Below are 24,284 nucleotides of genomic sequence, written 5' to 3'. Positions count from 1 at the left end.
GGGGAGGAGGGTGGACCTTGCCTCCGTCTCCAGACACGTCCCCCACATCCGCGCCTCCTCAGGCCTCCTCCTCTGCTGTTCCTATACTTGGTAAGGGGCCTGCGTGGGCACGGCCCCTTCCCGCCTGCCCCACATGCCCGGCCACCCAGCCCCTGGCCAATGGGCTGCTGGGAAAGATCAAATGTCACTATAACATGAGGGCGTGAGCTGAGCGGGCAGTGCCTGAGCCGGTCCTGTCCACAGGGAGCTCTAACCCTTCTCTCCAGACTCAGCCACAGGTCGGTATGGCCCAGGGCTGGGCGGGGCCGGCCCGGCATTTGAGGCACGTCTTGGGTCCCAGGGTGCTGAGAGGGGCCAGGCTGTCGTGTTCGCACATGTCTCAGCACCGAGCGTGGCGGCCTGGAGAGCCCACGAAGACAGCCCAGGGTCCCAAGGGTGCTGGCGCAGAGGGCGATGCTCTCTGGACATGGGGGAAGCCACTCTGAACGGGAACGCGACAGCCGGGGTGGCCCGAGGAGGAAGGTGGGGGCTCCCTGGAAGGAACGGGGCAGAGGGCTGGACAGAGGTGCCCAGGAAGGGCGCTGCCCACAGCCCCGAGGGCCCCCGGGCACCGTGTCCTGCCCACCCCCACCCCCCCAGCCCCGGCCCATCTGGGCCTTTCCCCGGGGACTCCAATAAGCTGAGGGCACCAAGGCCAGCCCCTCGCGCAAGCCGGGGGTTCTTGGCCTCAATCAGTCATTGCCTCCAGTCCTGGCATTTGTAGAGACGAGCACGTCGGGGGGCTTGTGTCATTCATCCCCAGGGGCAGCTCCGTGAGGAGGGGAGGCCGGGACCCTCGCAGCCCCAGGGGCACCTCCCAGAGGTCAAGGACAGGGGTGGACGGGCCCAGGCAGGGGGCGCAGTGGGGACCTGGGCCTCTGTCCTCGCAGGGTGGAGGGCATGCTCCCCAGGGCCCCGCCCCTGCTCCTTGCCCTCCCGCCTCCCCCTGCCCCATGCCGTGGGCTCAGCTGCCCTCCTGACTTCGCCCAGACCGGGCGCCCGCACCTGCTGGTGTCCTCAGCCACCGGGGGAGGCCGGGCCAGGAGCCCCTGCAGGATACGGTGGGGGCCCAGCCGGGGAGCGGTGACGCGGCCGGGGGCCCACGGCCAGTGAGGACAGGGCCTCCCACCTTTCCCACCCCCTCTCGTCACCTGGGAAGGAGGGAAGGGGGTATGTGTCTCCAAGGAGGTCTGACCTCAGGGGCTATTTTCACTGTCGCCCCCGCTGAGGAAGGGGCTTCCTTCCCAGCTGTCGAAATGCCGTCCCTGCCCTCTGGCACCCCCCACCTTGGCCCCGACAGACAGTGAGGTGAGGGGACAGAGCAGCCCTGTGATGTGTCCTTCAGGGCTCCCCTGGCCAGAGGGGCAGGATGCAGGAGAAGCGTCTGCTTCCCCCGGGAGAGTGAGACTTTGCCAGGGGCTTGCGGGCACCCTGCCTGGGGATACGGGGGTCCTCCTGGGCCCCCCCTTGGACACCAGCCCAGAAGGCAGGAAGGCAAGATGCAAGAGGTCAGGCGGGGCTGGGACACCTGCGGGGGCTGGCGGGGAGCTGGCCAGGAGGAGACCTGAGCTCCGCGGCTGCCCTCTCAGCCCCCCTCCCAGCGTCTTGGGTTTCTGGGCAGAGGTGTCTTGGCTAATTTGGGTGCCTATTTCTGGACACCTCAGCTGCCACTGGCTCCTTAAAAATAACCGGCCCCTGGGCTCAGGCCACACCAGCCCCCACTTGAGGCTGCCGACAGGTGTAGGGCCCTGGCCGGGTCGAGGGGGGGCCAGCAGGGCGAGGCCCCGGGCTCTCGTGGAGCCTCCCATCCTAGACAGTGGCCCCCGGCAGGCTGGGGTGCTGAGGACAGGGCCCACGGGGAGAGACGGGGCCCGGGAACAGGGGGAGACCCCAGCCGTACACGAGGCGGGAGGCTGTAACCGGAGGGGGCGGCCGAGCCCTTTTCCAGGGAAGCGCCACGCGCTTCCCCGGGCTGGGGTGGGGGGAGCAGCGATCTGTGGGTTAATTCTGCACGGAGCTTAAATTGCTCTGGGAAAATTAACATTCTTGACAGAGGCTTCGGAAAACTGTTCCCACCTTAGCGCTGTGATGCTCAGGCCTCCTCGGATGATGAGCTTGTGTTTTCTTATACGCAGCTCCCTGGGGGGGCACGGCTATTGTCTTCCACTAAGCTGTGATATGTTGTCATGAACTTTGTGTTTTAAAACCCCGGGCCAACAGTGTGATACAGCTGCTCAGAGCGTTCCCAGGCCCCGGGCCGCCTCAGGCGTGTGCGGCGGCCAGCTCACGGAAAGAGGGTCCCTGAGCGCACTGGCCTGGCGCGGGCCGCACGTGCACACGTGAGCTTCCCTGCAGACATTGACAAATTCAAGAGCGTCCGAGGGGCCTGGGAAAGCAGGCCGGGGAGGGCCAGCCAGACGGGGCCTCCACTCCGTTCGCGCTCGGGCCCCGGGCTGGGGGCACGCGGCCGCGGCCAGATCCCGTCCCCGTGAGCCCGGGGGGAGGTGGGGAGACGAGAAGACGGAACGGCTCGTACGTTCTTGTGATTTGGAGACAGGGGGCTGCACAGGGCCCTGGGGGATGCCCAGGGCACCCCAGAAGGAAGACGTGGGGTCCCTGCAGGAAAGCATCAGTGGGGGAAGGGAGCTTGGAGCTCACACCAGGAGAGGCTGTCACAGGGATGGCGGGGGCCGGACACACACACTGGGGGAGCTGGGCTCTGTAATCTAGGGGCTCCTGGGGAGCCCCCCGACCTCGGCCCAAAGGCACAGCCCATCACGAAGCGGGTTTTGAGTCCGCGTCAGCAGGGTTTCCCTGCTGTCCAAAGCAGCCTAGACGCCCCTCCTCGGGGAGTGCTATACAGAGGATGTCGGCCCTGGGTGGGGGTGGACGCCACGGCCTTCCAACATCCCGTCCAACTCTGCGATTCCAAGCCCCAGGCTGGAGCCGGGGCAGGAAGGGGGGCAGGGTGGGAGCAGAGTCCGGCGAGGAGGGCTGTGGGGGCCTGGGGAGGAGGCCCGCCCAAGGCCGGACACTTGGCCTCCACCCTGTCCTTGGACGTCCCCTCACACCCCCAGCCCTAAGAGCCCAGCGCTCGCCCACGCCAGCACTCCTAGACCAAGGCCTTCCTGACTCTCGTCTTGGTCCCCCCCCCCCCCCCCCCCCACAGAAACAACCCTCCCACCATGTCGGACGAGGAAGTGTGAGTACCAGTCTGAGTAGCTGCCCGCCCTGCGTGGGCCCCTGGACCTGGGCTGTGTTCAGAGGCCAGAGGACCTGCGGGTGTTTGTTACGAGCCGCTGAGTGAAAGCCCACCTCACCCGTTCTCTCTCTCTCCCCACCCCCCCTTCTCTCTTCCTTACCCTCTACCCCCAACAGTGAACAGGTGGAGGGTAAGTGTCAAACGATCTCCTCTCTGCGTCCACCCCAGACGGAAAGCTCACACTTGAGGCAGGCCCGTCCAACTGTTGACGACGTGGCTGTCCTTGGGGACCCCTGGCGGGGAACCCCAAGAAGCGTCACGGTCCGCGGCGGGTGCTAGGCCGACCCCCCTCTGAACGTGGGCTCCCCACTCCCGCCCCTGCGGCTGGGACCCCCTCTTTCTCCAAGGTCATGTCCCCGAGATGTGGTCACATGAACACCCTGCCCCGTATGCCCAGCCTGTCCCGCTGGCTCTCCGGGGCGGCATCCGGGAGGGGGTCCTGGGCCCTGGCCGCCCCTTGAAGCTCACCCAGCAGGACCTGGGTGCCCCAGCACCAGACCCCCCAGCCCTGGGGGCTTTTCTCCCCTGGAGCTGACGGCCTCCTCGGGGCCCAGGGACCCCCGGTCCCCATCCTCAGGGTTCCGGGGCTGGGGCAGCTGGCTCCGGGCCCCCCGCCCCCCGCCGACACGGCCCCTGTGTTCTACCCCATTGCAGAGCAGTACGAGGAAGAAGGTAACTCTGGGAGCCCCGCACGCCCCCCACCCCGACCCAGCGGCCCCGCCGCCCCTTAGCTCAGAACCTCTGCTTGCGGCTCGGCCTCATCCGCACTGGACTTCGGCTCCCGGAGCCCGTCCGTCGGTTAACTGTGTGTCTCATCATTAACTACTCTCCGACGTCCCTGCTGACCTCCCGTCTCTTAATCCACTAATAGAAAATCCTTCGTTTCTGCACGGGGTGGTGCTGCAGGGACTGAGCTGACACGTGCCGGTTAAGACTCACCCTCACCGACATCAAGGGCCGGGTGGTGTGGACCCTGCTTGTCCCTCTCTCTGTCTCCGTCTCTGTCTCTCGCTCTCTCTGTCTCTGTCTTTTTCTCTGTCTCTGTGTCCCCGTCTCTCTCAGCATCCCCGCCTTGGGGCATAAGCTTCGGGCCGATCTGGAGCCCCCTCCCTCGCTTGGGCTGGCGTCTGGGGGGAGGCCCGCGGTCGTGCCTGGGCGGGTGTGGGACAAAGGGGTGCCGCGGCACCCGGGAACCGTGCGGGAGGCGTCCCCACACCCTCACCAGGCTGGGCCGTGAGGCGCTCTGGGTGCTGTGTTCTATGTTTTGAACATGTTTTGAAAACACTTCGCTACCCTAACAACGTAAGCAAAACGTTTCTTTTTGTGCCAAAAAGATGGAAAGACTCCTCTCTGAGTGGGACGCGTGGTCCTGGGGAACTGCCCCTTCCCCAGCGCAGGCTCTCCTGCCCCCATTTCCGCCAAAACCCTCCCACACAGACACCCCCGTGTCGGGGCAGGCGGGTGGCCGTGGTCCCACGACCCCAAGGAGGCAGCAAAGGGCCCGAGGGTGCTCACGGGACAGAGGCAGAGGCCAGGCCCAGGTCTCCCGGGCTCACCACCTCCAGCCTGGAGCACCCACGGACCCTTCTCCCCGAGGGCCCCCCTCCCGCCACTGCTCATGCTCCCCCCTAATGACTGTCTTTGTTTCCTCTCTCCCTCCTGTCCCGCGGCTCCCACCTCAGAAGAGGCCCAGGAGGAAGGTAAGTGGGGTCCAGGAGCCCGGCCCCCACGACATCCTCAGCCCTTCTGCCCCCCGCGTGTCCCCACCCCCTAAAGACATGCCGTGTGCTCTTGGCCTAACCTCTCCTCTCTCCTCCCGCCGCCCGCACGCCCGGCGCCCCTCCACCCGCAGAAGTCCATAAAGAAGGTACGAAGACACAGGACTTCTGGTCCCCATGTGGGGCCCGGGTCTGGCTGGAGCCCACGCAGGGCGGGGGAGAGGGCGGGGAGGCAGCGAGGTGCCAGCCAGCAAAGGACTCCCACATGTGGCCCTAACATCACCCACTAACCTTGGCCAACGCTTAACCAGAGAGGGGGGTCCCCGGGGCCACGCACCCTGTGAGAGGCAGGGCTGCGGATGGGCCTCAGGCCCCGGCACAGGGAGACCGGGTCAGTGGAGGCCTGGCCTCACCGTCCCTGGAAATATCCCTCCCCTGAGGGTGGGTAACCGAGAGCCCACGGCCAAATGTGGGCCCAAGCCAGAGGGCGGGTGAGTGCAGGATGATGGAGGAACAGCCCATCATCCCCCAGCAGGGACACTGTCACTCCCTGGCCACCCCTCCGCCATGCCCCATGGGCCCCTCTTCAGGGTCCGGGTGCACAGCAGCAGGGTAGGGGATCCTGTGCCCAGATGGGCGGGCTGAGCAGCCGAGCGTGTCCCTCGGAGGCTAGACAACAGGGCGGTGGGTGCCCTGCTCTGGGGCCGGCGGGAGGGGTGACCCCTGGGCTATAGGCCCTGCCCTCAGGACTCACGCTGCTACCTTACCAGGCCGCAGCCAGAGGCTGCCAGCCCCCGTCAGCCCTTCCCGGGGGGCAGAGGACAGGCGGGGACCCCAGGGTGCCCCACAACCAGGGGTCTGCCACTCCACCCTGAGCCCTGCTCCCGGCAGATCAGCGAGGCAGGGACAGGATCGGGGAGGTGGGGAGCGGCAGTGGCCATGAACGCTGACCGTGCCTTGCTGGCTTCCCGCACGCTCCCCGCCCCTTGGCCTCGGCCGCTGACCCCCCGCCCCCCGAGTGGCGACCGGTGTTTCCATTAACCTGGGATCCTTCCTCCTTTGACCTCTGACCCACGTGTGGTGTTGCCTCTTGTTCCGTGGCCCTCCCTAACCTAGAAGTTCATGAACCAGGTATGTGCCATGACTTCTGTCCCGTGTGGGTGCCTGTGCACACGCGTGACCACGTGCGGGTGTGGCCAGGCGCCCAGGGGCCGAGTAACCTACTCACAGTGTGGTTCTGCTGGGCCCCGCCACCCCTCACCCCTGTCCCCCTCAGCCTTTGCCGAGGCTCACAGCTGATTTTCTCTCCCCCCCACCCCCATGGCGCCGTTCTGCTGCTCGCGCAGAGGAAGTCCAAGAAGGTATGCCCTGCCCCTGCCCCCCCATCCCCGCCCTCCCCCACTTGCGGCCTGACTCCCGCCTCCTTCCCATGGGCTGAGGACAAGGTGGGAAAGGTTAGGTCCTGGGTGCTGGCTCCGGTAAGATTGGCTGGTGGCCTACAGGCTTCCTCCTGGCCCCCTGGCAGACAGCATTCCGGGGTTGCGGGGATGAGGCCCTTTCTGGGCCCCCGGCAGGCAGGTGGGGGTGGCCAGCCGGAGCCTGAGGGCAGAGCCCACGGCAGGGCGCTGGCCCCCAGAAGAGGATGCCGAGGTCCACTAGGACCCTCTGGACCCGACAGGTGATGGTGGAGAAGAGCAGAGGGGGAGAGACAGGACAGCGCCTCGCCCTGCCCCAGAGAGCACATCAGAGAGGGGGCGTCAGGAGGGGTGAGGTCGAGGGGAGGGTGGGCGGCCACATGGGGTGAAGCGGAAAGTCAGGCTGGGGCCCCAGGCAGGATGGCAGTGACCTAGAACAGCTGGGGGCCTCGCGTGCAAAGGAGCAATCAGGTCCCACATCCCACCCAGCACCTGGGTCGGGGCCAGACACACCCTTGGCGGGAGGAGGCCCCCGGGCGGGGGTGGGGGGCCGTGTCGGGGTGGAGGCCAGGGAGACGCGGGTTCGAGTCAGGGGCCCGAGCTGTCTGCAGTCCCTCCCCTCGGCGGGGCTGCGGGGGCCTCCTGGCTGGGCCTGAACCCTGAGTACAACCCTGAGGGCGTCTTCCCTTCTCCGGCCTCAGAGAGGCTGCCCGGGGCGGGGGGCGGTGAGGGGTGCTGACCCCGGGCTTGGTGGGCAGACGCTGGGCTGCCCAGGTACAGGGGTCTGGGGAGCAGTCCTGCAGGGGCTAGAGGTCACCAGGTCACCCTGGGACCCACCTTGAGACCGAGAGTCAAACAGGCAAGTGGGAGCGGGGTGGGCGGGGGGGGGGCTCCACCTGGGGGAGCTTGGCAGCACAGCCCCCCTAGCTCTCGGGGGCAGCCCCGGGACCTCTCCAGCTGGGCCCCCAGAGAAGGCAGACAGCTCAGAGGCGCCCCTTCCCCTTCCTTCTGCCCCTTGGTCAGTTTCCTGCTCCCAAAGCACCCCCTCCTCCCACCCAGTTTCCCCCACGCTCTCAGCCCCCCGCCGGGGCGCCGTTTGTGGGTGTGTGGCAGGCTCCTAAGTACCCCGGGTGAGCCCAAGCCGAGGGGGACACGTGGGGGTACACCAAGTACACGTGCAGCCGGACCCCCCCACCCCCACCCCTGGTCGGCCAAGGGCACAGGCAGGAGAGCAGGTGGTCAAAGCCGAGTTCTCAGCCCGGCCTCTCTGGGTCGTGTAGGCTGAAGGCAGTACAGTGGACCCTTCATCTCTCTGAAGGGCCCAGAGCGGACAGCGAGGCACAAGGGTCAGGCAACTGTTAGACATCTGCAGACGCCAGGCTGTGTCCCCGCCAGCCAGGACCTCCCCAAGGCCTGAGGCGGGGGACGGGGTGGTCAAAGGAAGCAGCCCCCGCGGGAGGGCAGCCAGGCCCAGGCAGGCAGGTCGGGGAGGGGGGGTAGCGTGGGGACTGGAGATCTCAGCGTGGATGGCCCCACGGCAGGCCCCCCGAAGCACCCACCCTCAGCTGCAAGGCTCCCAAGTTAGGGAGGGTCTCAGCTTTCCCAGATGGGCTCTGCCGGCCTCGGTGGACAGACTCAGAGAAGCCCGGGGCTCAGCCTGCCGGGGACGTCCGCTCACCACCAGGCCTCCCCATCACGGCCGCCCTCAGCTCCTGCGTCCGGTCCCCAGACAGCCAGGGCACTGGTGGGGTCTGGGTGCTGTCCCTGGCTGGCGTCGGCCCCCACGGCCCCCGTACCCTCGGCCCCCGCCTCCCCAGAGGAGCAGAGGGAGGGTGAGGGAGGCAAGGGCCCCTGGCCGGACCCTCAGAGAGGACACACTGGGCCTGTACCCCTCTCCCTCGCCCGCCTGTCTGTCTTCCTCCCGACGGCCAGGCCGGCTGCTCGCGTGGCGTCCACCGTGGGGCACGGCCACCCGGGCCTCGCACACGCTGTCCAGTTCCTATTTCTGCCCGGCACAGAGGTGGGGTGGTCAGAGGGGACCAGGCGCCTGGACAGGGGGTGCCTCCTCTCTTCCTCCTCGATCCCCCGAGGACGCCGTGCCCCTGGAGTCCGTTCCCTCCTTCCTCCCTCGTTCCCCCTCCCGTGCCACATCCTGGTCCACACGCCCGAGCTCTCCTCCTGGGACCCCCCAGGGACTTTCTCTTGCTGCTGGCGGGCAGGCATACGGGTGGTAGGCTCGGCTGGAGGGGGAGAGGCAGGCGGGTGTCCAGGCAGGAGCCCCCAGCCCCCAGCCGGGTGGCCCCAAGGGGCCTGTGGGCAGGAGCAGGCCACCGGGCTCATCCGGTCTCTCTCCCCTCTCCCCACGCCGGCGCCGCGGTGTCCAGAGGAGAAGCCGAGACCCAGGTGAGTGTGGGGCCCGGGCAGGGCTGGACACCAGGGCGGGCCGGAGGCAGGGGGCCCCTGGGAAACTGGGGTCCCGTGGAAGACAACGCCTTTGGGCTCTGTGGGGGACGAAACCCCAAACCCCTTCGAGAAGGTGGCTGCTTCTTTGCTGCCTGGTTGGGTGTTTAAAGCTCTAGACATCTGGTGAAGGTCCTTGATGAAAATGGGCTTATTGGGTGCCTTCCCCCCAGGCGGGGAGCAGAGACGATCGCTGGGGGCACGGTGGGGCGTCCCCACCCAATCGTCCGGTGTGGGCAAGGAAGGCTTTCTGTAAGAGGAGGCTGGGGGGCCAAGGGAGGACGGGGAACAGGGGGTCGGGGGAGACAGGGCAGAGAGAGGGAGGCACGGCGGAGCTCCCCTCTCGCTCCCCGGCCCCCACTGTGCGTGGCCTGCGGTGGGGTTCTCCCGGCCGTAGCCGTGAGGCACCCTTGAGAGGGGCTGGAGGGAGGGTCTTGCCCCGTGGCCCCTTCAGAACAAAACCGCGAGGGGACCCACCGCCCCCACTGGGGCCTCTGGGGAGCCATCGTCCTGGTCCGGATGGTCTTTCCCTCCTTTGACCTGCTCGTGAGTATTTCAGGGATTTGTTTTTTTAACCCAAGTCTTCACCAGCACGTGCCCGGGGTTCGCGCCCACCTGGGGAGCGCTCCGGGGTCCGGGGGGCTGCGGCGCGCTCCGGGTACAGCCAGCATATTTCCACCCACTGCACTTTATTTTTCTGCTATTTTAAATAAAGCTGCCGGGTCACAAGATATTTTCTAGCTTTAAAAAAATGTTTGTGTTTTCATTATGAAAATAAAACACCTCATTAAAGAAAATTTGGAAAATACGTAAAAGTCCAATGAAGAAAGAAAATCATCTATAACTCTCCCCGCCCGCCAGCCAGACTGCGGGAAAAGGCAGAAAAGAATAAAAGCCTTACTCCTTCCTACTCTTTCCATGCATAGGGCTCGGAAAAAAAGATTTAAACTCGGAGCCGTTTTTCAAACATCGTACTGTCTATACAACCTTCAATTCTGCTTTTTTAAATTTTAGCACTATTCATAAGTATTTTTCCATGTTTTTACATAGCCTTCTTAAATATTTTGAATGGCCACATAATATTCCATCAATTGGACAAACCATAATTTCTGGAACCGTTCACCTTCTGCGGGACATTAAGGCTTCCCCCAATATTTTACTATCATAAATAACGCTGGGTGGAAAGCGTTTTCTGTCTTTCGGGTTATTTCCCTAGGCCACATTCCCAGAACTAGAATTACTGGGTCAAAGAGTATGAACGTCTTTCAGGCTTTTGACGTCCGTTGCCAAATTGCTTTCCACGGGGGCCGTGCCAGCGCGGGCTCCGACGTGGACGTGAGCGGGTCTGTGCCCCACGCTGCCGCGCCCGGGGACACTGATGGATGAGGAGGGCCTCTCGGGGCCGTTTCTGCTCCCATGCCTCCGATTACTCCGGGAGGGCCTCTCCCGCGCACTGCCTCACTGGCCGTCTTTCTTACCGAGACCTGGCATCGTGCACCTTCTGCCCATTTATCTAACGGCAAAGGCGTCTGCACGTTTTCTCAGCCATCGGTTTGCACAAGGATATAAGTCTTCTCTGTACTCGCTGAAAATATTTTTCTAGTCTGGGTTGGGCTCCCCCCCCCCTTCCAATTTTTGCTTTTTTTTTCACATACATAAGTTTTTCATTTGCATGGAGTCGTCTGGCCATCTTTCCCTTAGCGGGACCTTCTCGTGCTGCCGAGCTTAGAAAACCCTCTCCTGTTCCAGCATTTGGGTCCATATTCAGACCCACTTTCTTCTGTGGCTTGTTTTAAACAACTGTTGTTGTTGCCGTAACTCTTTGCTCCATCTGGAAAGCACTGGGGGCAGGGCCCGGGATCCGGGGGCCTCGTTTCTTCCTCAAACTGCTTTCTGTCCAGCCCCCTTTCTTTGGGTCCCCAGGAAGACAGTTTAAAGAGGGGCCGGAGACACAAAAAGGGTCAGGATGGCCGCTCCCGACCGCAGAGGCCAGCGCCCCTCAGGGGTCTGCAGTGGCCAGCCTGTGTCTGGTCTGGCCTGCCTGCATTTCTTTCTCTGTTCGAGAAAGAAGGAGAGAGTGCCCTTCCTGGACAGACGGGGGTGAAACAGCCCTTCCGACGTCCAGATGTTGGCAACACAGAGGGACGCAAAGGGGCTGAACTCTTCTCAACGGGGTCAGGCTGCTCTGGGGACAGTGGGTTACACGCCTGACCAGGACACACACACTTGTCCTCAGCTGTCACCCAGGGGGAAGGGTGGGAGGGCCAGACCCCTGGTAGGTCTCTACCTACCCCCGCTCACAAGCCTCTCTCTTCTTCAGACTCACTGCTCCTAAGATCCCGGAAGGGGAGAAAGTTGACTTCGATGTAAGTTTATGGGACCCGGATCAACATGGCCTCCATTCTCAGACCCCCCCCAGCTTTCAGCCGACAGACAAGGCCTGGGAAGGTCATCTGCTCTCAAGCAGCCAGAGCCAGAACCTCCTGGTTCCAGGAAACTCTGCCGTAATTTATTTCTGGACCAAAGGAAACTCCCACAGTGTCAAGCATCTTTCTTCCCTCCTCTCCCATCCACCCACCCATCCATCCACCCATCTGTCCATCCATCTGGCCACCATCCATCTACCCATCCACCCATCCATTCACTCATCCATCCACCCATCCCTCCAACCATACATTCACCCATCATTCATCCATTCACTCATCCATCCACCCACCCAACCACCCATCTGTCCGCCACCCATCTACCCATCCAACCATCCATTCACTCATCCGTCCACCCATCCATCCACCCATCCATCCTTTCACCCACCCATCCATCTGTCTATTCAAGAAACTACCTCACTCACCAGTTTCCTCTCTGTCTGGCCCATGTGGAACATCTCTGAGGATGATAACGGGGCCAAGTCAGAGCCAGTCCATCCCAGGAGTGCTGATGACCTCAGGGCTTTGCGGGGCCCCGATTTACCCACAGGGAGGGCAAAATTCCTGCCCTGGGGCTAAGGGATCAGGTCGCCTTTGGGCCTCAGGAGGGCAATGGCCATGGGAACATGGTGAGGGCAAAACGTCCCTGGCCACCCTCGTGTTGGCCAGAGGAGACAGGGCGCCCCTGCCGGAGCACGGGAAGGGGCCGCCTGCCGCGCGGGGGGGTCAGGCGGGAGGAGCTGGAGACGAGGGACCTCTTCCACCCACAGGACATCCAGAAGAAACGCCAGAACAAGGACCTCATGGAGCTGCAGGCTCTCATCGACAGCCACTTTGAGGCTCGGAAGAAGGAGGAGGAGGAGCTGATCGCTCTCAAGGAGAGAATCGTGAGTCGGGGCCCTTCTGGGGGGAGGCGGGGGCGGGCGGTCGCCCCGGGGAGGGGGCGCTGGGGCTGGCGAGGCGAGGTTGACCTGCTCCTCCCGCCACAGGAGAAGCGGCGTGCGGAGCGAGCCGAGCAGCAGAGGATCCGGGCCGAGAAGGAGCGGGAGCGCCAGAACCGGCTGGCGGTGAGCCGGGGGGCCCCTTCCCCGCCCCGGACCCCGCGCCCGCCAGTGACCGGGGCCCCCGGCCGGGCTCCCCCCGTCCTGCGCGGCTGCTCCGGGCGGGTCCTCGAAGCCCGGCACTGAGGCCTTGGGGACGGGGTCTCTGCAGGAAGAGAAAGCCCGGAGGGAGGAGGAGGACGCCAAGAGGAGAGCGGAGGACGACCTGAAGAAGAAGAAGGCCCTGTCCTCCATGGGCGCCAACTACAGCAGCTACCTGGCCAAGGTGAGCGCGGGCCCTCGGAGCCGCGGCGCCGACCGGCCTCCTGTCGGGGTGCGGCGCGCCCCTCCTGAGGCCGGGCCCCTCTGCCATGTCCCCTCAGGCCGACCAGAAGAGAGGCAAGAAGCAGACGGCCCGGGAGATGAAGAAGAAGGTTCTGGCAGAGAGGCGCAAGCCGCTCAACATCGACCATCTCAGCGAAGATAAGCTGAGGTGGGGCCGGGAGGGGGCGGGGCGCTGGCTCTCCCTGGCGAGACCGAGGGGGACAGCGGGTGGCCTGCGTCCCGCCTTCCGGCGCTTACCGGCCCCGCCGCGCCTTTGCCGCCTTCCCAGGGACAAGGCCAAGGAACTCTGGGACACCCTGTACCAACTGGAGATCGACAAGTTCGAGTTTGGCGAGAAGCTGAAGCGCCAGAAATATGACGTGAGTGCGGACACCTTGGCCCTCGGGTCCCGGGGCGGCCACCTCCCTGCACCCCCACGGCCTCGGCGCCCGGGACACCCACGAGGGCCGTCCTCACGGGGCCTGGCCGCAGGCACCCTCTGGGGCCGCCTCCGTGTCCCAAGCGGTCGGCCTCACTCTGAGGGCCACGAGAGGAGCGGAGGGCAGAGGGGCCTCGGGGTCCAGGCTCCGAATCGCCCGGAACCGGTGGACAGCTCGCCCCCCGTATAGCACAATTTCCTCTGGCACCAGGGTGGCCTCCTGGGATCCCCTGGGGAGGCCCAGGCTCAGGTCCCCAAGCTGTCACCTCCTCGGGTCAGTGCAGGCAGGAGGGCACGCACCCCCCTCCAGCAGCTGGGAAAGGGGTCTGGGACTGAGTCCCCGGCAGGGTGGCTGCCTAGAACCGCCCGGGCGGGGTTCACAACTCGGAACAGCGGCCCTGTGCAGATTCTGTCTCCCTGACGCCCCTCCAGCCCTGGGGAGGGGGCACCGTCCTGGTGGCTGGGAGCTAACCTGCCCTGTGCACACGCGACCCCGCCAGCTTCACCATCAGGCGCATGGTCCCCGCCGTCCGCTGTCCTCCAGGGTCCCTGGCGGGAGACGGCGCACACCCCAGGGGCATCTCCCACGGCTGTCGGCACAGGCCGCCAGGAGGCGGGCGTCCGGTGACTGGGAATGCGGCTCCTTCTCGGGAGCCGCGCCGTAGGGCAATTCGCCTGGTCCGTCTCAGTTTCCTCACCTCTCCTAGAAGGAGGAGGGGCACCGGGGCCGCCCGCGGAGCACGCGTGTCCCTTCCGCGCCCAGGGCCAGGGACACCGCCGTCCTCTCCTGACGTTCCTCCGGGAGGCCCGGCGTGAAGGAGGGGGCTTCACCCGCACACGGCCCCCCTCGGGGTCCAGGGAGTCGAGTCGGGCACCCAGTGCCTCCCGACACACCTGTGAGCGACCCGCAGTGGGTCCCCAGGGGCTGGAAGAGCCACGAGGGCCCCCGCCTGGGCTAGCCCAGCACACGGCAGGGCCCCGAAGCCTCAGCCACCCACCCAGCCCGCTAACCATCTCGGTCTTTCTAGATCATGAACATGCGGGCCAGAGTGGAGATGCTGGCCAAGTTGTAAGTAGCCAGGGTCCACCCTGGACCGGGCTCGTGGTGTGCAATGCACGGTGAGCCTCTCGCATGGCAAACCTGGTCCGTGAAGGATGGCAGCGGAGGGCACGGGGACGGAGGCCGGCCTCCCGACCCCACCTCCTCCCCACCACCTGCAGCCCGAGGCTTCCGAGGCCGCCCTGCCGCCCTGGCCGGCAGGCGGGGAAGGGCCTTGCCCGCCCCAGCCAAGCCTCTCCGGGCGCTCAGGAGGAGGGAGCGAGAGGGCCGGCTCCGACCGGAGTCAGGGGCTCCGCGAGGCTCGCCTCCCTCCCCACGCCCCCGCCCCGCATCCTGCCGCAGGCCCGCAGGTAAGTGGCCGGCTCCAGAGCGGCTGCGTGTGTCTCAGCCCAGGTCTCCAGCTCAGGCCGCCCAAAGTAAGTCAGAGGCACGAGCCCCGGGGCCGAGGGCCGCCGCCTTCCGAGCAGAGGAGCCAGGGCGCAGTAAGGCAGCAAGGCCTCAGGTGAAGAGGGCCACCGGCCCGGCCCTGCTCGAACTGCCAGGTAAGCCACCCGTATTCTTCACAGATCACCAACCTCAGGAGCCGCATCGATCAGGCCCAGAAGCAGTGAGTAACCCCCCTGCCCGTCGCTCTGTGCCGGGCACACGGTGCCAGGGGGCTGGCCGGCTGCCGCCCCCCTGACCGGGGCCCGGCGCTTTCAGCCGGTCCCAGGGGCCGCCGCCCTCGACGGTAACAACACTAACTGGTGGGCCACTGGCGCCCGCGTGTCTGGAACCCACACCCCCGGGGCTGCAGCCTCCTCTGGCCCCTCCTCACCCCAGAGCCCCGGGAGGAGGCCGCCTGGGGATTCGGGCCGTCCTGGGCCGCCACCCCGACTCCCCAGCCGAGCGTTGCTCCAGATGCGACCTGCTTGGCTGTGGGCCTCCCTGGCCCCCGTTTCTTCAGACGGTGAGCCCTCCGTCTGCAAAATCACCCGAGGTCCGTGGGACCCACGCCCACAGACGCCAGGAAAGGCCTGGAGGAGCCCACCACCCCCAGGGTGGGCGCTCCAGTGCCCCCTGTGCTGGGGTTTTGCCTCCCAGTCTGATCACTGAGCCCGTTCACACCCCCACGGAGTGCAGTGTCCCCAGGACCGCTTGCCATTGGGTTTCTCTCCCTCCTCCACCGGCCCCTGACTCCTTGCCGCTCCCAGGGCTGGGCTTCTCCGCCCCAGGGGACTGGCCAAGGGGACACCCTCCTCCCTGGGCTCTGTCATGGGGGTTGTGGCAGGCCTCGTGAGAGCCCTTCCGTGTGTGCCTGTGTGTGTGCGTGCATGTGCGTGAGGGTTCTCAGGCTGGCCCCTGCAGGACGCGGGCCACGGGCATGGCCACCAGCACCAGGGTCTCCCCTGAAGCCACAGCCAGAAGTTGTCCCCGGAGTGTCAGCTTCTGGGACCTTGACCCAGCACCCAGCTCCCTGCTGGCTGCCTGATGTGCAAAGTCAGTCAGACATGGCAGGCTCCTAAGGACCGCCATCCGGCAGGGTGCTGACCTCCCAGGGCCCGAGTCCACGAGGCCTGGCCTGCTGGCCCGGGGTCAGGGAACAAGGGACTGTCCTCAGCCTGTCCTGCCTCAGGAAGGCTGTGATCTGGGACGCACGGCACAGGCTCTTTCCAGGCCAAAGTAGCTGGGACAGTGAGAGCCATCTGTCCAGACAGCTTCCCTGGCAGGCTCCGGTCTGCCTGAGGGTGGCCCCCCGGAGCCCGAGCCCCTGGCAGGGGTTGGGGGGTGCCCTGGGCTCGCTGTTCCCTCCACTAACCACACTAACCGTCCTGGCACAAGGCGCCCAGGCCCAGCCGGGCCAAGTGCAGGTGAGTCACCACTGCTTGAAATGTGTGCCCGGGGCTTGGGTGGGTGGGCTGAGCTGTCGGGGCCGGGGGGCTGCCGGGGGCGGGGGGGGGGGGGCGCTGAGGAGGATCCAGGCCAGGGCCCCAACCCCCCCCAGCCGCTCAAGACCAGCTTGCTTCCGTTTGCAGTAGCAAGAAGGCCGGAGCCCAGCCCAAGGGCAAGGTCGGCGGGCGCTGGAAGTGAAGCAGCCAGGGAAGCTTCCGGAGGCAGAGACCCTCGGCCCGTGCAGCCCACGCAGCAGCGCCCGGCCCCCAGACCCACCCCCGGGCACCCCCCACGTCTCTGTCCTTGCTGCCCCCACCTCCTGGGGCCTGTGAATAAAGCTAGCAGGCTCCCCTCCACTAAGCGTGTGCTGACTCCTGGACGGCGGGGGGGGGGGGGGGGGGGGGCCCTGGGGGGCCTGGAGGAGGGGGCCGGGGGGTGGCTTGGGAGGACAGGAGTGTGGGGTGGTCACCCCGCGGGCCGGGGGCCCGTGAGACACTGGGCGCTCACCTTCGGGGTCAGCCCGGGAGACGACGGGGCCCTGGGCCCAGGTCTGGGGCGCCCCACCCCGGCTCTGCCGGCGGCTTCCACATCTGTCCCCCACCCTGCGGCCCACGTGCCCCTCGGTTCCCCGCCTCAGCCGGGGTCTTTGCCCCCCGCCCCCACCGTGAGCGGTCCCCCGCCGCCTGGGTCGGCTCTGAAGCCAGGTTGGGGTGGGAGAGCTTGGCTTTGGGAGGGTGTGGGAGGAGGGGGGCCGGAGCACACTGGGAGAGCTCACAGGCGTCCCCCGGAAACGTGGGGGGCAGACGCAGGGTCCAGAACAAGGGGGTGCACTCAGCCTGAGGGGCCTCTCGCCCGCGGAGGAAAGGAGCAGGAAAACACATTTCAGCGAGGGCAGACACAGCACACACAGACCCTTCTTTCTATATTATCAGACGGCACAGTGCACAACTGTGTAATAAATTTGAAAATCCTGACCAAACAGAATTATGGAAAATATAAATCACGAAAATTGGACGGAGACGCAGGGCCTCGCACAGCGAAGCATTCACGGAGGCGGCTTCAGAGCCCGGAGCCGCCCCCCGGGAGGGCTGCGCGGAGCCGAAGAACCCGAGAAGCGCGCCTTCCAGAGAGCCGCGGGGCGGCGGGACCCCGGGGCAAGGTCGAACCCCCAGGCGGCACGGGCTCGCCCCAGACACAGGGCCGCGCCCCAGACGGACGCCCGTGGCGCGTGTGGGCACCCCCCGCCCCGCACACGCTCACAGATACACAGGCACGCGCGGGCCCCCCCACCCCCGCGCCCCAGCCCCACCGGCACACCCGTGGGGAGCAGGTGAGATACACCAAGCGTGGCCCCTGAGCCTTACTGCAGAGACTCCAAGGTGAAGGCCTTCGCCGCACAGACGGCGGGATCCGCCCAGCCCACGCCGCCGTCCCACCGCACGGCTTTCTTCCGAGAGGCGACAGCTGCCTGGGGAGACGGTCAGCCCGGGGCCAGGAGGGTCGGCTCACCCCAAGTTGTGCAGACACGGGCTGCCGGGAGCTGACCAGAACGCGGGCAACCACGGGCAACACGGACAGGTCCGGGGTCTGAGCGGGAGGTTTGAAAGCACATCCCAAGTGGCCCACGGGTCAGGAGGATCAGAGTAGCGGGGGACAGACTTGAACCAGACAGTCAGGCATGGAAGACGGCGGCGTTGGCAGAAGCCTGTTCCTCCACCGGGGCACCCAGGGAGGGGCTCAGCCGGTTAAGCATCTGCCTCTTGGTTTCCGCTCAGGGCATGATCTCACGGTTCTTGAGTTCAAGCCCCACCTGGGGCTCTGCACCGACAGCTCAGAGCCCGCTTGGGATTCTCCCTCTCTCCCTTCTCTCTGCTTCTCCCCTCCTCTCTCTCTCTCTCTCTCTCACTCTCTCCCAAAATAAATAAACTTGAAAATCTAAAAAAAAAAAAAAAAAAGAAAAGAAAAAGAAGAAGGTTGTTTCTCTAAACCAGAGTACACGTGAAGCAATTTAGAGGCTGCCTGGGACCAGCGCTTGGAGCCAGCAGTCAGCCCCCTGCGGCCAAGTGGACCCAGGCAGGGAACTTATTAGCGTGTGTTTAGAAATGTCAACACATCTGGGGCCGAGCCTGGAGGCCGGGCTCTGCCGAGCAGCGGTCCACACTGGAAAAGCAGGGGACAGGCCCCCCACAAACACTCGTGTTAAACATCTACTTCAAGAAATCAGAAGATGGGGCGCCTGGGTGGCTCAGTCAGTTGAGCACCTGACTTCGGCTCAGGTCACGATCTCAGGGTCTGTGGGTTCGAGCCCCGCGTCGGGCTCTGTGCTGACAGCTCGGGGCCTGGACCTGCTTCGGATTCTGGGTCTCCCTCTCTCTCTTCCCCTCCCCCGGTCACGCTCTGTCTCTCTCTCAAAAATAAATAAACATTTAAAAAGTTTTGAAAAAAAGAAAGAAAGAAAGAAAGAAATCAGGAGAGTCAACGATTGGTTTTGCAGAAGAACTGATGAAGTGGTCCTACTTGAATCACCAAAAATACTAAGAACTTTTTTAAATGACGTCACGACCACCGAGGGGGTCCCCTCTGATGCGAAGGTAGTTTTATATTGGCAAGCAAGCCGCCCGGGGGACTCTTGAGACAGTCACCGAGCAGAGGCTTGGGGGAGACTTGGGGGAAACAGAACACAGTCAGCGAAGGCGATTCTCAGCCAATTAAGAGTCGAAGACGGTTTCCTTGGAGCGAGGAAAGCATCTTCCAAACGCCTACAGCAAACATCGCCCTCAACGAGGAAATGTTTCAAGACTCAGGCAGGAATGTCACCTGCCTCCTCACAGTCCGGGTGTCTCAGCCAGAGCTTCGGGGCGAGAAAAATAAACTGCCAGGAAAGGGGGTCAAGAGGCCAAGAAAAATTGTATCTTGTCCTACCTACTTGTGCCTTAAAAAATTGCCACTATTTGGGGCGCCCGACTGGCTCGGTCAATGGAATGTGTGACTCTTGATCGGGTTGTGAGTTCGAGCCCCACGTTGGGTACAGAGAGTCCTTAAAAAGAAAATCTTAAAAAAAGTTGCCACCATTCACAACCAAATAGTTGTCTACCAAAAAAAAAAAAAAAAAAAAAAAAAAACCTCAAGAAAATAAAATCTGCAACTCTAAATCAGAACAAAGAGTTCTGTATAGGTGTGCGCGAGCATAAGATAGAAAGATCGAGAGTTTGGCGACAGTGTTTAAAAATACCATTTACAACAGAAATGTAAAACCATACAATAAGTACAAATCTAGGAAAACATGTGCAAGGCAAGCAGACAGATGATAAAAGCGCATTATTGAAAAGTATGTAAACAGCATGAATACCCACAGGCTATTATATGTTCCCTAAGACGAGGAGTAATGTATCAAGACTATTTGCTCTCTCTAAATTAATCCACAAATTCAGGGATGTGCCCGCAGGGATTCATGTAAATTCATGCTGAGTCTAAACGTGTGCAGAAGGAAAGGGGACTGTGGACAGACCAGACCACATGAGGGGCAGCGCCGGCTCCCAGACGGACACAGACACGGACAGGGATGTGAACATGGGAACAGACACAGAGAAGGACGCGGTCACGGTCACAAGCACAGACACAGGCACAGACACGGAGGACAGGCACATGTGCGGGGCCACGGGCGCGCCTGGTGTCGGGGGCGTGGGGGGCCCGGGACGGACCAACACCGCGAATAGTAAAACAGTGCGCCCGCCTCTTCACGCTGACCACCGAAAATCAGCCCCCCTGCCAAGTGAAGACCTAAATCTGAGAAGGAAAACATTCCAAGTTTCAGGAAGCAGCTATAGGAGAGCATAGCTCCCACTAAGGGAATTTCTTGAACCAGGCGTAAAACCTCCGCACCGTGAAACGGGAGTTCAGTGAAGTCCAGAGGCGGAAAGAAAGTCTTAAGAAGGTGAACCTCTCCAGGTTAGGAGGCAGAGCGCAGGTGAGCCAGCTCTCAAGGCCTTGGTGGGTTCAGGGGCTCTGGACTCAGGCAGGGCCACGGAGCCAGGGTGGGGTCCAGCAGGCAGAGGGGCCCGGCTTCCGGGGAGGACACGGGCCTCTGTCCTGCTCCCTTCGCCCCGCCCTCCCGAGCTCCAGGGACAGGCAGAAGGTCACCATGAAAGCTCATTTTGGTGACGTGGGCTCCGGACAAGGGACTCCGCGTGGGTCCTGCCGTCTCTTTTCTCACATTTGCACCAAATGACTACATCAGCCCAGGGGAGCCGCCAGCCACGTCTTGGGAGCACATCCCCGATGAAAGCCAGTGTTCGATATACAGAAGGAGCTTCAGGGCGCGTTAGGAGACGCAGTGGCCTTGACTACATGCCACATCCAAACCCAAAGTGACAGAGAACGTTTGTGACACTTGTATCAACGGGGCAGTAGTGGAGATGTGGTCATGGAGGAGGAGGTCCTTGCTCCGAGACTTGTCTGGGAGTGTCCTTCAAGGCTCGGGAAGGGAGAGAGGTAGGGACCAGATGTAGCAAAATCGAGTCTGCAGATGGAAAGCTCTATAGCACAGTGGTGTGCACACCTGTGCTCAGGTGCAGGCGCGGAGACGACCGGGCGCTGTGCTAGGGAGCAGATACTGGGACGCCTGGTCAACTCCAGGAAGCCTGCCAGTTCTGGTTCCTCTCCCGCACAGATTACTGTTGGCAATTGCAGAACGCTGGAACCTTCATCCAGGGGACAGCAGACAGGTAAACTGTGGGAGATTCACAAATGGACTGTGCAGTTAAAACACAGGACCTGCAGTTAAATGCAACCACTGGCAAATCGTGAAAACACAACATTGGGGGCGATGAGTCAGTTGCAAAAGGAAAAAATTACTTACATAACATTTTTAAAAATATGAAAACAAGGGGCGCCTGGGTGGCTCAGTCCATTAAGCGTCTGACTCTTGATTTCGGCTCAGGTCATGATCTCGTGGTTTGGGAGTTCGAGCCCCGCGTTGGGCTCTGTGCTGTCTCTCTCTCTCTCTCTCTCTCTCTCTCTCTCTCTCTCAATGGATAAGCTTTAAAAAATATGAAAACAAATTATATATGCCTAGATGTGAGGAACACACATCTCAGATGAACAGTTCCCCTCCAGGGGATTTTATTGTGAAGGGGCGACCCAGAGCACCAAGACAGGGTTCATCATGTTTTATTTCTTAAGCCAAGTGGTGGGTGCATAGATGCAGGTCCTTCCTATTTTTATTTCTACCTCCTGGTGTATCTGAAATAGTTCCTAATTGTTAAACATCGGGGGGAGGGCACTTGCCAAAAATCAATCCTTATTTCTGAGAACAAAACAAAGGCTCAAGAAACTATAGAAAACTATAAATAAGCACTTCCTTTATCTACACTCGGTGGTGGAACACGAAGTGTTTCAGTCCAAGACAGGAACCAAACGAGAACGCCTGCTTTTACCATTACTCTTCGGCCCTGGACTGGAAACTGAAGACAATGAGAAAGATGTTAAACGGAAATAAGATGTATAACTTCTGGAAAGGAGGAAACCAACTACCACATTCCTAGGAGCCCCGAGAGAGTCAGCGGAAGAACCTTCAGGATAAATGAGAGAACTCAGGAAAGTGGCCAGATGCAAAATACATATTTTAAATCAACATTTTTTATTATTTTCTAGCAACGACCAGAGAGAAGATAAAGTGGAATAAAAATATTATTCTCAAACAAAACAAAACAAAACAAAGAGCGTAAAATACTTAGCAATAACCCTCTTAGGAATGTTCAGGGTCTGTAGGAAGAGAAGGACAAAGTTTAATGAGAAACATAAAAATGAACTTTGAAAAAAGAGAGAGTGAGAGAGAGAGAGAGAGAAAGAAAAAACATAACTTGTTCTTGCGTGGGACGTTTACCAAAAAAAAAACAGTTCTTACCAAATTAATGTATAGGTTTGCCAGATCTTCAACCAAAATTCAAATAGGATTTATTTGGGGAAGAGGGTGAGCCAGGGGTGGGGAGGTGGTTGGCAAGATGAATCTCAGATTCATAGAGAAGGAAAAATATGCAGGGATAGCTAAGAAATGTTTGAAAATTAAGAGCAGATTTCCAAAGTGAAGGTATTATAGCTGATATGTGTTGAGTACTCCCTGCAGACCCTGGGTCCAGCAAAGTTCCTCTTAGTTTCCTCATGCAATGTTCGCAGTAGACCAAAGAGGCAAATATTCCCATCATTTGTGTTTTCCAGAAGAGCGAACTGACGCTCGGAATGGGTGACGCCAGGTCCTGAGGTTACATCGCCCCTAAACAGTGGACTTAACCGTAGACCATGGATTACGACTTCACGCCCTCTGCTCTCTAAGTTTGTAAAATTTCGCCCAATTCTACAGTACTTATCAGCACGCTATCACATATACATGAACATCTGGAAGCCTCTCGGTCAATGAAAGGGAGGTGGTGAGATGTTTAATAAAAGAGGTTGGGAAAATCAGACGTGCGTGTGGAGAAGAAAAGGCAATGAGATTTTCACTGCATGCCAAATACCAAAATATATGCCGGGAGAATTAGAGAGTTCGGCATGAAAAAAAAAAATTGTTAAAACTAAACCTAGAGAGAAATGTAGGTACGTGTCTGTCTGCTTTCATGCTGGGGAGAAATTTCTAAGCTCACAAGCAGTGGAAGCATCAGGGAAGAAAGGTGAAGCTCAGTGGATTTCATTACTTGGAAATTTTGTGTTTCTATATCAAAGATGTTCATCAAAAGGCAGACTTCTTTTCCAGCCAAGACAGAGCAAGAGGGGTCAGATTTATCCTCCTGCCTGAAACAACCTAAAGCAGTGGGGGCGGGGGGGAGGAACCGAACAGAAATACACAAAACAATGGTTTTCAAGAGAGTGGGCATCAGGCAGTGAACACCTGAGGTCCCAGGGAGATGGGAAACAGTCAGGTTGAGTCCCACAATTGCCTAGTTTGCTTTTTTTTGAGAGAGTTTCCAGGCCTCAGGGAAGGAAGGGGGACCTGCGGAGAGGTCCAAGAGGAACTCTGAGTGGACAATATAGAGCTGAGGGTCTGGGGAGACCGAGGCATAGGACTGAGGACCACAAAGGAGAGAGTGCCCAGGCATAGAACCCTGGAGGCCTGCAGAGAGGCCCCTCCAGCATTCACACTGGACAGAAACTGTCCAAGGCTGGGAAGAGAGCCACTGGAAAGGATTGGAGAGACCAGTGCCTGATGTTCACACAAGGCCGGGAAGAGGGTCTGCTCCCAGCAACCAGACTAGAAAAGTGGATAATTCACGGGGCATTGGGTATCAGAAATGTCTTGCCTCGGTAGTGGGAATAATTAACCCTGGATAAATAATGGAGCATTGCTCCAAACCTGCCTTGCAAATCAGAAAAAGACTGGAAAGGATCAAAATGTGTCCAGATAACTTAACTACACCTCAGAACAAAGCTCTGGAATATATATAGAAATATAAAAATATCCCGCACCCACTGAGAGGAAATTCATAATGTCTGGCATCTCATAAAAAATGATCAGACAGGCAAAGAAATAGGAGAATGTGACCCATAAGGAGGAGAAAAACCAATCAAAACCAACTGTGATAAGTTAACACTGTAAACAAAAAACCAGCCAAGGTTGGGCCTCAGCTAAAATGCCAACAGAGGAGATAAAAGGGAATAAATAAGACTCTTGAGAATTCAAAAGAAGGCAGAAGAAGGGGAAATGAGTAGAAAGAACAGGTGAGATGAATAGAAAGCAAGTAACAAGATGATTAACTCACACTCAGCCACACCGGTAATCACATTAAATGTAAATGGTCTAAACACCCCAATTAAGAGGCTGAGCTGGTCATATTGGGTTTAAAAAGCAAGACTTCGTTATATGCTGCCTACAAGAAACACGTATTTTTAAAATTTTTTAAATGTTTGATTTACTTGTGAGAGACAGAGAGAAAAACAGAGTGCGAGTGGGGGAGGGTCAGAGAGAGAGGGAGACACAGAATCCGAAGCAGGCTCCAGGTTCAGAGCTGTCAGCACAGAGCCCAATGTGGGGCTCGAACCCACAAACCATGAGATCATGATCTGAGCTAAAGTCGGACGCTTAACCAACTGAACCACCAACGCACCCCAAGAAACACATTTTAACACACGAACTGGTTAAAAGGAATGACAGTTACATGAAGCAACAACCAATAGAACTGAAAAGAGACAGACAAATCCATGGTCCTGGTCAAAGATTTCAACACCTTCTCTCAACAATTA

At 61.0% G+C, this 24,284-nt stretch overlaps 1 protein-coding gene across 7 annotated transcripts; it reads left to right on the top strand.

Moving 5' to 3' along the window:
- The first annotated feature begins 175 nt into the window (after positions 1-175).
- TNNT3 (troponin T3, fast skeletal type) lies at positions 176-16,408 on the top strand. 7 transcript variants are annotated; one of them, XM_045486341.1, is made up of 17 exons: positions 176-278; positions 3,209-3,241; positions 3,418-3,431; positions 3,956-3,973; positions 4,984-5,001; positions 5,154-5,168; positions 6,136-6,150; positions 6,366-6,380; positions 8,819-8,837; positions 11,215-11,260; positions 12,088-12,204; positions 12,307-12,384; positions 12,530-12,643; positions 12,741-12,850; positions 12,971-13,061; positions 14,747-14,787; positions 16,196-16,408. In XM_045486341.1, exons 2-17 carry the CDS (start codon positions 3,225-3,227, stop codon positions 16,248-16,250), a joined length of 783 nt encoding a protein of 260 aa, XP_045342297.1. In that variant the 5' UTR covers positions 176-278; positions 3,209-3,224; the 3' UTR covers positions 16,251-16,408. The 7 variants fall into 7 exon arrangements, with proteins under 7 accessions (XP_045342297.1, XP_045342298.1, XP_045342299.1 ...); XM_045486342.1 differs by lacking the exon at positions 14,747-14,787 and adding an exon at positions 14,149-14,189; XM_045486343.1 differs by having other exon boundaries at positions 177-278; positions 6,139-6,150.
- Positions 16,409-24,284: the final 7,876 nt, after the last annotated feature.

This window comes from Leopardus geoffroyi, chromosome D1, assembly GCF_018350155.1.
Source record: "Leopardus geoffroyi isolate Oge1 chromosome D1, O.geoffroyi_Oge1_pat1.0, whole genome shotgun sequence".
In the NCBI taxonomy this organism is placed as follows: Eukaryota; Metazoa; Chordata; class Mammalia; order Carnivora; family Felidae; genus Leopardus; species Leopardus geoffroyi.
The sequence above is the reverse complement of the archived record's forward strand: the minus strand, read 5'-3'. Positions and strand labels throughout refer to the sequence as shown.